Below are 14,806 nucleotides of genomic sequence, written 5' to 3' on the forward strand. Positions count from 1 at the left end.
ACTTTCAGTTTCAGAAACTCACAGGACATAAATTCAGTTATGAATGGATCCAAGGGCCTATTTCAGCCATATCTATTTTGTACCTTCAAATTGTAAGAAATCACTCTTAAGAAATTTCAATTGATTCTTGACTCATGTATGGAAAAATTCTTTCTTCTTCCTTGCTTTTGGCTTTGATAGAATTCTTTGGATTAGGCAATATTAAAGGTCACAAATGGTTTAGAGGTAGTGACATTTCTTTAACTACTAAGAATTATGTCCATTGTAGTTTAGTGGAAAAACACCTAGACTTTTAAGTCTGAAGGCATGAATTCTAGTCCCAAATCTACCTTTTACTTAGAGAGTAGGAATCATTTTACCTCAATTTCTTCATCCATGAAATGGAGATAATATTTTTACAATCTACTCCCAAAGGAGTGTTGAAAAAAATAAAATGAGATGATGTGTGTAAAGTGTTTGGTTACATTACAGAAATATTAATGTAATTATTTTTTGTCATTGATATTCATATTTTTACTATGACATTAATGTCATGTTTAATATTATTATATTAATGTCATGAATTTCTCAACACTCCTTGACTTTCTTATGATCAGAGGGTAGTTACTCTCTAATTTCTAATTATTTTCTCCCAATCTATTCTAAATATTTAGCGTTAACGTTTTATTTTCTTTTCCAAATCTAAGTGTAGATTTTTGACATTGTGCTTAAGAAATATAAAATATCTGTGGAAACAGATTCCTAAAAGACAAAGGACTACTTACCCTATTGATCCAAGGATCACTGATCTAGAATTGGATGGGAATTTTTTATTAGCATTTGTTTATCATGCTACTTTTCATAATTTATTAAAAATGAATTTTTTGGTTTTTAGTTTTTGCAAAGAAATGGGGTTAAGTGGCTTACCCAAGGCCACACAGCTAGGTAATTATTAAGTGTCTGAGGCCGGATTTGAACTCAGGTACTCCTGACTCCAGGGCCGGTGCTCTATCCACTGCGCCACCTAGCCACCCCAAAAATGAAAATTTTCAAGAAATTATATTGGCTAGAGGGCTAGCTAGGTGGTGCAGTAGAGGAGCATCGCTCTGAAGTCAGAGGACCTGAGTTCAAATCCGACCTCAGACACTTAATAATTACCTAGCTGTGTGACCTTGGGCAAGTCACTTAACCCTGTCGCCTTACAAAAAAACAAAAACAAAAGAAATTATATTAGCTAGAGTCTTTCTGTCTTTTTGGTGTCTTCAAATTGAATTATTTAAGCCTAATGTAAATTAACATTTTTTTTCAAAATAATTTGTGTTTATAGATATAATATACTATTCTGTTGTTATTATCTATGTCACTAAATTGAAAATTTAGTGACATAAATTTTCAATTTAGTGACATCATAATTGTCTTGGCACCAAAAGCATTTTCCTTGAATAGAAAAACTAGAACTGAATAATGATTTTTTTGTGTGCTTTTGTTCCCAGTTTATGCCAGTTGTCCAGACTAAAAGTGATCACAAGCCTGCTGTGAATGGAAGCTATTTTGCCCAGATTAACCCTGCAGATGGAGGATGCCTGCTAGAGAAATATAGTAAGAAATACAGTGACTTTGGATTTGCTTTATTGGCTAATCTCTTTGCCAGTGAAGGAAAGCCTGGCAAGGTAAATACTCAGAAAAAAACCCAGCATTTTTTATTGTTAATAAAAAGCCCCAAACTTAATCTTTTTTTGTCCTAAAGTTTTAAATTTGTATTTGAAATGATCTAAGAGGGGCGGCTAGGTGGCATAGTAGATAGAGCACCGGTCTTGGAGTCAGTAGTACCTGGGTTCAAATCCGGTCTCAGACACTTAATAATTACCTAGCTCTGTGGCCTTGGGCAAGCCACTTAACCCCATTTGCCTTGCAAAAAAAAAAAAAAGAAATAACCACCAAGTTGCTAAGGAAAATATTTCTCAACTATTATTTTCTTTTTCTTTTTTTTTTTTTTTTTGCAAGGCAAATGGAGTTAAGTGGCTTGCCCAAGGCCACACAGCTAGGTAATTATTAAGTGTCTGAGACCGGATTTGAACTCAGAGACTCCTAACTCCAGGGTCGGTGCTCTATCTACTATGCCACCTAGCCACCCCTCAACTATTATTTTCATAGCTCCATAGCCATTCCTTCATTTGCCTCTTATGACTTATATTCTAGTATTGTTAGAGAAGTAGCAAAGGGCTATGTTACAGAGAAGATGGAAAAATTGATGCAACTCTCATCTTTAGTTTCTCTAAGTCACCAGAAAGTAAGCTTCAGTATTGTTAGTAGATGAATAGAATACCAAATAGCTTGAAAAATAGGATGCTTAAGATTGTAGAACTAGGTCATGACTCATTTATCACATTTAGGCTCACTTAAATGTAGAGTTGTTTGTTCATTCCCAGTTTGGGATAACAACCATCAATTCATGGCAGAATCCTCATCTGAAGCATATCGTCCTTATTAAACTACATCAAAGACACATCAATCCAATAGAAAAAGTATTTAAACAATCTAAATAGAGCAGAGGGAAATCAGATAATAAAACATACTGTGTACACACATGCACACACACACATCACATAACTGTAATCTCCAAACCACCTCATTTAATCGCTCTGACTTCCCATTATGGAAGAGTACAGTCCTTCAGCAACTGCTAGTCTCAGTGGTGGATGCTCCAAAGTACATTGCTATTTGCTTTATTTATTTATTTATTTATTTATTCATTTATTTATTTATTCATTTATTTATTTAGGTTTTTGGAAGGCAGTGGGGTTAAGTGACTTGCCCATGGTCACACAACTAGGTAATTTTTTAAGTGTCTGAGGCCGGTCAATTCAGTTCCTCTGACTTCAGCACCAGTGCTCTATCCACTGTTCCACCTAGCTGCCCCTTGCTATCTGCTTCTTAAACGTCTTTCCTAGGAGTATCGAAGGCAAACTGAAGAGTGATGGATAGTCTCTAACTTGGGCTCTGTAATAATCAGCATAGCCCAGGTGGAACATGGATTGAGAATCACAGCTCTCCAGATCTAGAGCTAGTAAGGAACCTCAGAGACCATGTAGTCTATATCACTTTTTAGAGACACAGATATTAAGGTTATCAAGCTGCTTAATTTCTATAAGTCTCAGTTACTGATCTGTAAAATGAGCCATATAACCTATATGGCCATATTTTCTCTTTTTACTCTGACTTACTGTTTCTGTATTTGTGCAGTCATTATATAGCCATTCTTCTCTAGCTCCATCTTTCATTGTACTCTTCCATCAGAGTCCTGTCCAAGTGATATCACTAAGCAACTATCCCATGTACAAATCAAGTATTGTGGGAGGCATAATCCATATGAAACAGACTTTTATTATCAATTACAAGAAAATCAAATGGGTGAATATATGGCTATATTAAACTGCATGATATTTCATTTCTCCAAACTTCATGTGACCTTGTCACAGCTCTAATCATCTATTTTTCAAGCTGTATATGTGTAAGATTATACCATAGTATGAGTAATAATTGAGGACCATGTTTTCCTTAGCACAAGTCTCCTGCTAAAGATATACTGCTAAAATTACATATACTTAAGACCAAATATAGACAGTTATACTAATCCTGAAATGATTTTTCATTTTTTATCTTGTTTATGAATTTATAGCTTGTGACAATGACTGATATGTGTATTCATGTACTATATATAGGTCATTGAAGTAAAAGCCAAAGGAAGAACTGGAAAGCATAATTTTGTGACTTGTATGAGAGAAACTCTTGAAAAACATTATGGAGATAAACCTGTAGGTATGGGAGGCACATTTGTTGTTCAGAAAGGAAAAGTAAAGATTCATATCATGGTAAGTTTTTCCTTTTTTTAATTGTGGGGTTTTTTCTTTTAATTTGAACACTTTTGAGATTCTTTATGTATACTTTGCAAATCTTGGATACTAAAATTCTTCCAACAAATTCTTATTATCTAAATTTCATTAGTGATTATGATAAGTTGTGCTATTGTGAATTTATAGTTAATAGACTTTTCCTCAAATTTCTACTGCAGTATAAACATCTTAAAGATTTGTACCTCATAAAGATCATATTTGAAAAATGCAGAGCAACCATACCTGATTTTGAAAGACATATCTTTCTGATGCAGTCTAAATCTGAGAAATTTAAATGTATTTTTTTCTTCCCTTTGGCTAATTCACTCATACCTTACTAGTTGTATGTTATGTGCAAGGATCTCATTAAATGTGGGTTCATTTTCCAAAAAAATTGTTATCTGATCATTATAATTGCCAAAATAGATACTGAGAAAGAAAATTTGAACTATGTTCAAAGTATATACAGGATGAAACAGAGAATATCAGTAGTATATTATAATTGTATATTATATTATATTATGTCATATATGGATTTTTATTATGGTATATATAAATTTTATATTATATGTAAATTCATATTATATTATAATTGCCAAAAGAAAATCATAAAGATTTAGTAATAAATATATTAGCGTTTGAGTTCAAGAGGAATAAAGGGGGCAGCTAGGTGGCATAGTATATAGAGCACTGGGCCCTGAAGTCAGGAGGACCTGAGTTCAAATCCAGCCTCAGACACATAATAATTGCCTAGTTGTGTGACCTTGGGCAAGTCACTTAACCCCATTGCCTTAAATAAATACAATTTAAAAAGAAAAGATATAAAGGTTGTTTTCCTGATGTTCTTCCATCAGTAGAGATAAAAAAAATCACATAATAGCAATGACTCTTTATAAATTAATTTTTATACATTTATATATTAAGGTGGCTGGGTGGTACAGTGGATAAAATGTTGTTCTTGAATTGAAGAAAACATAAGTTGAAGTTCTCTTTTAGACATTTATGTAATTGCATGACCCTGAATAAGTCATTACCCTATAATACTTATCAATAAAATAATAGAACCTTTTGTCAGCTTGGTTGACAAAACAAGATAACAGATAGAAAGATGTTTGCAAACCATAAAGCATCATATAATTTCTAGTTATTATTATTATTATTATTAATAATAATAATTGGACTTTTTCATCACAACAGCCTGTTAGCTAGGCAGATTAAACATTATTATCCCTCTTTTTTTGATGAGAAAGCTAAAAATCAAATCAAGTGATTTCATCATGGTCATATTCCAAACCATCAGGACAACCTTGAGACAGTCTTCACTCTCTTATATTGTGGATTTATATATGTTATGTTCCTTCACATTACAGCATATTGAAGCCACAGTACTATTCTACCTTTCTCTTTTTATTCCCTGTGCTCAGCACAATACCCAGCTCAGAGTCATCACTTAAAAATACTTTTTTGACTTGTTAAAAGAAATCAACTAAAGTAAAGCTGAATGTAGGGGATAGGAAGGAACTCTAGAGGATTAACTATAATAATAAATGTATTTATTCAAAAATATGCCTCCAAAACCATGAGAAAGACTTGATGTCTTCTTCATCTGGTAAGATTAGAGCATAACAGGTAAAAGAGAATTTCAAAAGCCATTTAGTTAATATACTTTGTTTCATAGATAAGAAAAATAAAACTCATGGAGATTAAATGACTTGTCTAAATTTATGTGAGTAATGTCCAATTTTAGGGCCAGTGCTGGTTCTACTCTATTATGCCGCAATTTGTATTCCCTCCTCACTTCCACCCCCAATTTCCTTTGAGTCCCACCTAAAATCTCACCTTCTACAGAAAAATCTTTCCTAATCCCCCTTAATTCTAGTGTCTTCCTACTGCTGATTTTCTCCTTTTCATCCTGCATATACTTTGAATATAGTTCAAATTTTCTTTCCCAATAAACTATGAGCATCTTGAAGGCATGAACTGTCTTTTGCAGCTAGGTGGTTCGGTGGATCTAGTCTTTCTATATATTCCCAGCACTTAGCACAAAGTAGATACTTAATTAAGCTTAAACCCTTGCAATTATAAAATAGTAAAGAAAAAAAACATAATTGCTAAAATTTTAGAGCCAACTTTAAGAAACCACCAATAATATTTAATATGTTTAATAGTCTTAATTTTTTGTTGTAGCCCCCAGAATTTTCAACTTGTCCACTGACCTCTGATGAGGATGTGAATAATTGGTTGCATTTTTTTGAAGTCAATGCTCCTTTGGTTTGTCAGCCAGTTTTTGTTTCTCGAGACCCAGTAAGTCTATCTATTTATCTTTCTTTCTATCTCATTTTTGAATCAGATTTAAACAAACTTGTGACAAGTGATTTGCTTCATGTATTTCTGTGGTCAATAAATTTTATTATCTGGTGACCAGCTTACTTGTGACTACCTGATCTGTTCTGCAGAAAGCAGATATAATCTATCACTTTCAAAGGATAGGAAGATCTAGAAATGTTTTAGGAAAGTAGAAAGGAGCCAGGAGAGAAAGAAAAAATGCAAAATGCTTCAGAAATTTTTTGAAAACTTAGAACCGCCAAAATGCCAGCTTTGATTTAACTTTAAATTTTGGATGCAAAATTACTGCCATTAACCTTCAAGAATACTAGGTCACTGTCATTCCCACGATGTGTTATCAAGTATGACTTTTTTGGATTTAACTAATTAAACAAAGAAAATGCAAAGAGGTCCTCAATCCTTTGTGTATCTCTTCTTCCCTACAGTGGTTCTGACAAAATAGTTGAAAAGGAGGTGGAGGATGCTAAGAGTTGCTCATGTTTTAGACTTTAAATTTGAATTTAACTGGTGATATTCCGAATGTATATATATGTATGTGTGTATAGATAGATAGATATAGATATTATGTATATACTGCTAGAGATACTGAATCATATCAATAGTAACTTTCTTGCTATTAATGAAAGCAGAAGATAAAAGAAAGTTGTAGCTAAATGATTCTTTTTGCAAAAACAAATGGAGTTGGCAGAGTTGATTTTACTCTTTCTAAAGACAAGAAATATTTTTTCACAGACTATTTGATGATCTTATCATAGTGAGCAATTGTAAAGAGTGAAGACAATTGCACCTTATGTGTTATCTATTGCAGAATAGGAGGAAGAGAAAAAATCATGAATACTTTGATAGGACACTCCAAATTAAGTAACATGTATTCAAAAAGTGACCATAAAAGAGAACGGTAAGAGAACAGAGTTGCAATATTTGACTAAGAAATTTAAAAAAGAAGCCAAAGACTTGTATATTTTATAGGCACCTCATATTTATAATCAAAAAAGGGCTAAAAAACACTGATCATGGCAAGTATCAAAAAATATCCAAAAATATTTATCATATTGTAAGAGGAAGAGAACAAGTAGTTCCTAAGGTTGGAATCATTTCCAAATCAGCTTTATTTTATGCAGTCAGAACATTGACTTGTTAGATCAATGACCAAAATCAACTCAAAGTTGGAATAAAAATCAGAAAATATAAATGCAATTAAACCAGTTCCAAAACTAGCTACTGAGAAATAGTAAACAGGCCATCAAATGCAGTTATAGACTATCACCATTTCCTAAAGAAATTAACAGGTATAAAATAATTGCCACAATGGAGAAAACAAGTCTATATTACATCTTATCTAGTATGAGACATGACAGTCAAGAGCAATACTTCTTTAAAAGGTAAAATCAGGGCAGCGGAGCCAAGATGGCAACAGGAGAAGAGCCTCTTTTAGGTGCTCTCTCTATAACATTTCAAAACTCATAAAATAATGGCACTAACTAAATTTTCAAGAGACAGAACCCACAGAAGGATACAGTGAGGCAATTCTCCAGAACAAGGTAACCTGGAAAATAGTGGAAAGGCAGGCTCAGCTCCACAGGGTTGGAGGGGTGGCCTGCCAGAGTGAAGGAACTTCAGCCTCCCAGAGGTAGCCCTAGGGCACCTGGGAGCTACCAGCTCACGGCATCGGGGGCAGTTTCCTGACCTACACTCCAGGGAGCATTGGGCACAACTTGGAAGATCAGCGGGCTACCAAAGCTAGCGTGTGAAGCCCAGCCCTCAGGGCACTCAGCGAGCAGTGATGGCCTGACAGCCCAGATCCAGGAAATGGAAGCGGGTGGAGCCAGTAAGCAGGAGTCCCCAGGCATCTGAGCCTTGAGTGCTCAGCCTACCAAAGGAGGGGAATGGAGAGACTTCCAAGATTTGTCTTCTGTACCTGGAACAGGACTCTGGGGCTCTGACCACATTCAGATCCTGATGAGAGTCTAGGCCCCCCAATAGAACAGCAGCCCCCCCCACCTCAGGCCTGTGGCAGAGGGGTGCATTTGTGATCATTCACAGACCAAGAAGGAAGACAAAACTTCACACACTGAGATCCTTGTGGGGGAGGGGGTATACCAATAATACTTAAAGGCTCAGGAAGCACCCCAAAACAAGGCACAGGCTGGGGAAATGAATAAACAGAGAAGAAAGAGGAACAGTATAGAGAAATATATTGTCTATGATCCCAAGAAGGATCAAAATACTCAATCTGAGGATGGGGGAAGTCTAAAGACTCCAAGAAAAAAACAGAAATTGGGCTCAGGCTGTGACAGAGCTCAAAAAATATTTTGAAAATCAAGTAAGGGAGATAGAAGAAAAATTGTGAAAAGAAACGAGAGAGATGCAGGAAAAACATGAAAAAGAAGTCAGCAGCTTAGTCAAGGAGATCCAAAAAAATGCTGAAGAATGCAACATGTTAAAAACCAGCATAGATCAAATGGATAAAACAGTTCAAAAAGTTATTGAGAAGAATGCTTTAAAAAGCAGAATTGGAGAGATAGAAAAAGAGATAAGAAAGCTCTCTGAGGAAAATAAATCCTTCAGATATAGCATGGAGCTAAAGGAAACTGTTGACTTTCATGAGAAATCAAGATATAATACTTCAAAACAAAAAGAATGAAAAATTAGAAGAAAAATGTGAAACATCTCATTGAAAAAAACAACTGATCTGGAAAACAGATTCAGGAAAGATAATTTAAAAATTATTGGGATACCTGAAAGTATTGAACAGGAAAAGAGCCTTAACCTCATTTTTAAAGAATTCCTAGAAGAAAATTGCCCAGATATTCTAGAAGCAGAGGGCAAAATAGAAATTGAGAGAATCCACTGATCTTCCCCGGAAAGAGATCCAAAAAAAACCCCAACCCCCAGGAATATTATAGCCAAGTTCCAGAACTCCCAAGTCAAAGAGAAAATATTACAAGCAGCCAGAAGGACACAATTCAAATATCATGGAGATGCAGTCAGGATCACACAGGATTTAGCAGCAACTACATCAAGGGCTCGTAGGGCTTGGAATATAATATTTTGGAAGGCAAAAGAGCTTGGAATGCAACTGAGAATCAACTACCCAGCAAAACTGAACAACCTCTCCCAGGGAAAAAGATGGATTTTCAGTGAACCAGGGGAATTTCAATTGTTCTGTTGAAACAACCAGAGCTGAACAGAAAGTTTGATCTTCAAACACAGGACTCAGGTGAAACACAGAGAATAGAGGAGAAGGGTAAAATATGAGGGACTTCATGATGATGAACTATATGTATTCCTGCATAGAAAAATGATACTGATAATACTCATATGAAATTTCTCATTTAATAGAGCAGGTAGAAGGAACTTTTGCAGATGAAACACAGGAGAGAGCTGAATTTGAAGATATAATATATTGTAAAAATGTAGTCAATGGCTAAAAGGGAAATGTAATGGGAGTAAGAGAAGGGAGAGGTCGAATAGGCTATTTCATGTAATAAGATTTTTTTTATTACAATGTGCTATTGCAATGATTTATATGGAAGGGGAAGGGAGGGGGAATGAAGGAATCATCAGAGGTAGATAGGAAAGGAAACGGCATATATACTCAATGAGGTATAGACTTCTAGAGTAAGAAGGGGATGGGGGAGGGGAGGATGTGAGTGATAGAAGAGAGGTTAGAATGTGGGGGAGAGTGGTCAGATATAACACATTTTCTTTTTTACATCTTGCAAGGGGCTGGGATTGAATGGCCTGTCTGGGACCACAGGACCAGGTGGTTGCTGGGCCTTAGGGGTGGTATGTGGACTCAGGGCCTCTTGGCCCCAGGGCCAGTGATCAGTCTGCTGTACCACTCAGCTACCCTACAGCACATTTAAGAAGAGAGACAGAGTGAAAGGAGAGAGAAAATATAGTATATGGAATAGAGGGAGTTGCGATAAGCAATGGCAACGGTTGAAAAATATGGAAGTAGCTTTTGTGATGGACTTATCATAAAGAATATGATCCACCCACGACAGAGCTGGTGGTGTTGGAACACAAGATTGAAGCACATTTATTATTATTATTATTATTATTTTATTTTTATTTTTATTTTTTCTCTTTACTTTATTGCTCATGAGGGTCTATATTTGGGGGGAGGAGGTATTATGTTTACTCTTAAACAAGAATATTTTAGTAATGTATTAAAAAACATCATTTGTACAAAAATAAAAAATAAATAGAAAAAAGAAAAATAGAAAAGTAAGGGTAAAATAAATAAATGAAATGTAAAATCATTCATGAAATTTTTCAAAGGAAGATAGTAAAAGAGTTTAAGTAGTATTGTTTCATAAAATAGAACCAAACAGAAGGGAAACCATGTTTACAGAGACTGAATTAAGTTTATTCGTACTCAGGTATGTAAGAATTAAACTGGGGAAAAAATGCAACAAGCAGATAAAAAATTGGGAAAACTGTTAGGATTACTATAACATAACAAACTGTTCTCGTATCATTAATAATGGAACCACCAAATCTGAACTCTTTAACACTTTAGTTCCCAATGCATTCATGATAAAGTAGAAATGGTGCCAAAGAGAAAAAAAAGATAAAAAGGGACTTAAATTAAGCCAAATATATGCAGAGCAGTTCTGTGCTACAGAGTACTGAAGATTTCTCAAGTATCTGAAAGAAGGAAAAAAATTATGGACATTATTGCTACCAAAAAAATCATTAATTATTGACATATGCCTTCTTTTCTGTTCCTACAAAATCTTTATGATATCAGTGCACAAGTGCAGTAAAGGCTTCCTTGATGAAATAAAGTGTTATAAGGAACAAACTGACTTTTGCAAATATATTTGAAAGTACATAGTATCTTTATAGCCATGTAATTGATATGTGCTGGAAATTGAAGATCCTATTATATACTTACTGTTTGCTTTATTAATAACTAGCTTTATATAGAGTTTTAAGGTTTGCAAAGCATTTTACATATTGTAATTCACTTGATCATTGATGGTTTAAAGTACTGGATTTAGTAGAATAATGTGCTTTAAAACTGTATTTTCCATATTTATGTCAAAAGTATACAAAATTCTTTGTAAGATGTAATAACAGAGAACTTTGTTCAACCCTCTGATCTATTCATATAAAGCAAGACATAGAATAGGGTGACATCCTTATCCAAAGTGGTTAGGTACTATTTCTAGGGATGTCCAATTCAAGAGCCAACTTTCCTATAAATAGTAAGGGTCCTCCGTATGTTCCTGTTTTCGGATAACATCCTATTGATTTCATTGCCTAAATCATTGCAAAACTACCTATATTATCATTCAAAAAGACTTAAACCTTACTGTTCACACAGGGAAGTCTAAATGCAGTTAGTTTTTCCCATTGTCTAGAGACACTTCTATCACTTATCTTGGACAGCTCCTTCAGATAGCAAATAAATGAACCCAATAACTGAATATCAGGAGAATGGACTGGAGTTTATTTGGAATATTGCAGTGCTTTTAATGCTTCCCCTTGAAGCAAAAGTCTGTCTTTTCAACATCAATATTTGTTCATTGATACTATATAAATATGAAACATGATCACAATTTGCAAATAATTAAAGGAACAAGTTACCCAGAGGGCAATGGAGACACACATAGTGACCATGACTAGCTATACCATATTACAAGAGAATCGTGCAAGAAAATAATCATTAAAGATAATATTAAGGTGTCATGAAAGGGGTTGACTAGAAGAGGAATCTAGCAGATAAATGGAAATGAGACCATTATATAAATAAAGAGCTTACAGGTTCCATTTATACTCATATTAAGTCAAGAGATTTAGAGAAAGTCCCCTAACATTTTGGGTTGATCTGTGAAGGATTTATTGGACAAGAATTGTATTCGATGAAAAGGTTTGAATACCTGTGATTTGTACCCTTGGAAGGATTATTCACTTTGATGAGATCACAAATTTATTTAAAGTATCAAAGGAAATAATGAGGATTTATGACTAGGACATTCCAATTTTTAACTTGGGCATTTTTTTTTTAAATATATGAATTAACTTTGAAGAAATGATTAAAGACTTTAGAAGAAATGTTAAGTCTCATAGAAATGAAAATAGGCTATGGGCTATATAAGGCTATAGACTATATAGCTTATAGGCTATGCTTTTCTAGTCTAATCACTAGTGATGGGAATTTCATAGCATTTAGTAAAATGTTCAGTAATCACTCTAAAATGAGCTGATTGATGGCTTCTTTTCTATTTTTGAGAATATAATTCATCCCCCAGAAAAGTTTTACATTTTTTTTTTATTTTTAGGTTTTTGCAAGGCAAACGGGGTTAAGTGGCTTGCCCAAGGCCACACAGCTAGGTAATTATTAAGTGTCTGAGACCGGATTTGAACCCAGGTACTCCTGACTCCAGGGCCGGTGCTTTATCCACTACACCACCTAGCCGCCCCTATATTATTTTCTAGGAAAAATTTGCCCTGCTCTTCTGATATCTGCACTAATTATCCTATATGGTTAAATTAGAAATCCAGTTTTCTCTTGTTAAAGAATAAAGTGGTCATATATTGAAAGTTCTTTCAAGAGAACAAAATTTAACATTGTGATCTTTTGTTTTTAAATTCTGTACAAGAGTTTGTTATAATTAACATTTTAATATGTGATTTGTTTTTCCTAGGGGTTTGATTTGCGATTGGAGCACACTCATTGTTTTAGTCATCATGGAGAAGGAGGACACTATCACTATGATACCACTCCAGATACAGTAGAGTATCTTGGTTATTTCCTCCCTGCAGAAGTTCTTTACCGGATTGATAAACCAAAGGAAACCCACACATTTGGGCGAGATTAATTTAATCAGGAAATATTTTGCTGGGAGAAGGGAGTAAATTATGGTTTAAATTTAAAAATCTTCAATCAGGTTAATAGATAGGTATTGCTCTGTAAGGCAATCCAGCAAAAACTTGCCCAGGAGCAATGAAAGGATATGTTAATCTCTTTTACTTTACCATTTGACTTCCATTAAATATTCTTTTTTTTTAAGAAGGCAATGGGGTTAAGTGACTTGCCCAAGGTCACATAAATACTCTTTATCCTAGTAAAATTAGAGGTAGTAAAGATTTGTTGTTGGGAAATTCAGTTAATTTTTGTTGATGCTACTGTAATTAATATAGTCATAACCATATACTTATAACCATATACTTAGAATTTGTCCACATCAGGAATCTTGTGATTTTCTGTTGTCCAAGAATGATTTGGAATATTGTGTATCTCAAAAATGCTTTCACATCTGTAACTTTATTTAGTTCTGTTTATTAAATGGTTTCTAGTATTAGAAATCAAGTGCCTCCAGCACCTGGTATAATGCCTTCAATATGATTGCTCCATAAAAAATGTTGAATTGCCTTGAGGATTCAATTTTTTTAAAAGAAAAAAGAATATAGGGGCAGCTAGGGGGCGCATTGGATAGAGCACCGGCCCTGGAGTCAGGAGTCCCTGAGTTCAAATCCGGCCTCAGACACTTAATAATTACCTAGCTGTGTGGCCTTGGGCAAGCCACTTAACCCCATTTGCCTTACAAAAACCTAAAAAAAAAAAAAGAATATAAAAGCACATTATATATATATTTTTACTTCCACAAGAGACTCAAGTCTTTCTAACTATTTTCTATTTGAAGTTCATAATCAGTAGCTCCTATATTTACTATGAATCTTGGTGTTTTTGTTTTCATTTAGAAAGCAATTTGTACCCTGTGAACAGGTTTGTTGCCCCCCCCAAAAAAATTGGGAGGAGGGGAATGTTGACAACTTATAAATGTAAATCTTACCAAACTAAATTGCTAAGCTTTACAAATAGTTTTAATTTATCTCATCAACAATTTTTTTTTGCAAGGCAATGAGGTGAAGTGGCTTGCCCAAGGCCACACAGCTAGGTAATTATTAAGTGTCTGAGGCCAGATTTGAACTCAGGGACTCCTGACTCCAGGGCCGGTGCTCTATCCACTGCGCCCCCTAGCTGCCCCCTCATCAAGTATTTCTTAAAAGTCTTCTCTGTGATGGGCTCTGAGATAGGCATTAAGACTACCAAAGACATAAAACAGTTTCTACACCTTAAAAATCTGTTATTATATCCAGTAGGATCAAATCATTAGTTTTTAATGGGTGTAGTTATAATTTGCTTCATTTCTAAAATCCAAGATCAAAGAATTACTTTGTCTGATTTAACAAATTATTTAGCAATATCCAGCTACAGTTTCTAACAAGATAATTAGAACATAGATCATTCACAATATTTTGTAATTGATTTGCATATTTTTATAATCCTTACAATGTTTAATGATTCTAAATTTTTGAATGGGATCATTAATCATCATATTTGAAACAAAATGAATAAAATATTTTAAATCAATAATGTATTTTTTCATTTGTCACTTTCATTTACTTAAGTTTTCACTTTAGTAAAATGAGTATACTAAAATTAGTATTCTCTGAAGAGTATTTTCTCAGAGTCTACATTTCAATTAGATTAAGAATTAAGCCATGCTTATTAGCAAATTTGTAAAGCATTCTGTATTTTTTCTCTTTCTCTACCAGCTCCTTTTTTT

General features: G+C 34.2%; 1 protein-coding gene across 5 annotated transcripts in view; it reads left to right on the forward strand.

Moving 5' to 3' along the window:
• C1H11orf54 (chromosome 1 C11orf54 homolog) overlaps positions 1 to 14,583 on the forward strand; it is a 34,451-nt gene extending 19,868 nt beyond the window's left edge. For 4 of the 5 annotated variants that reach the window (XM_074216466.1, XM_074216468.1, XM_074216469.1 and 1 more), the window contains exons 6-10: positions 9 to 92; positions 1,473 to 1,649; positions 3,702 to 3,851; positions 6,060 to 6,176; positions 12,881 to 14,583. In XM_074216466.1, the coding sequence (XP_074072567.1) occupies positions 9 to 92; positions 1,473 to 1,649; positions 3,702 to 3,851; positions 6,060 to 6,176; positions 12,881 to 13,054 (702 nt within the window). In that variant the 3' untranslated portion in view covers positions 13,055 to 14,583. The remainder of the gene's footprint in view (positions 1 to 8; positions 93 to 1,472; positions 1,650 to 3,701; positions 3,852 to 6,059; positions 6,177 to 12,880) is intronic. The other variant, XM_074216470.1, reaches the window with a different exon arrangement.
• The last annotated feature ends 223 nt before the right edge of the window (positions 14,584 to 14,806 follow it).

This window comes from Macrotis lagotis, chromosome 1 (assembly GCF_037893015.1).
Source record: "Macrotis lagotis isolate mMagLag1 chromosome 1, bilby.v1.9.chrom.fasta, whole genome shotgun sequence".
Lineage (NCBI taxonomy): Eukaryota > Metazoa > Chordata > Mammalia > Peramelemorphia > Peramelidae > Macrotis > Macrotis lagotis.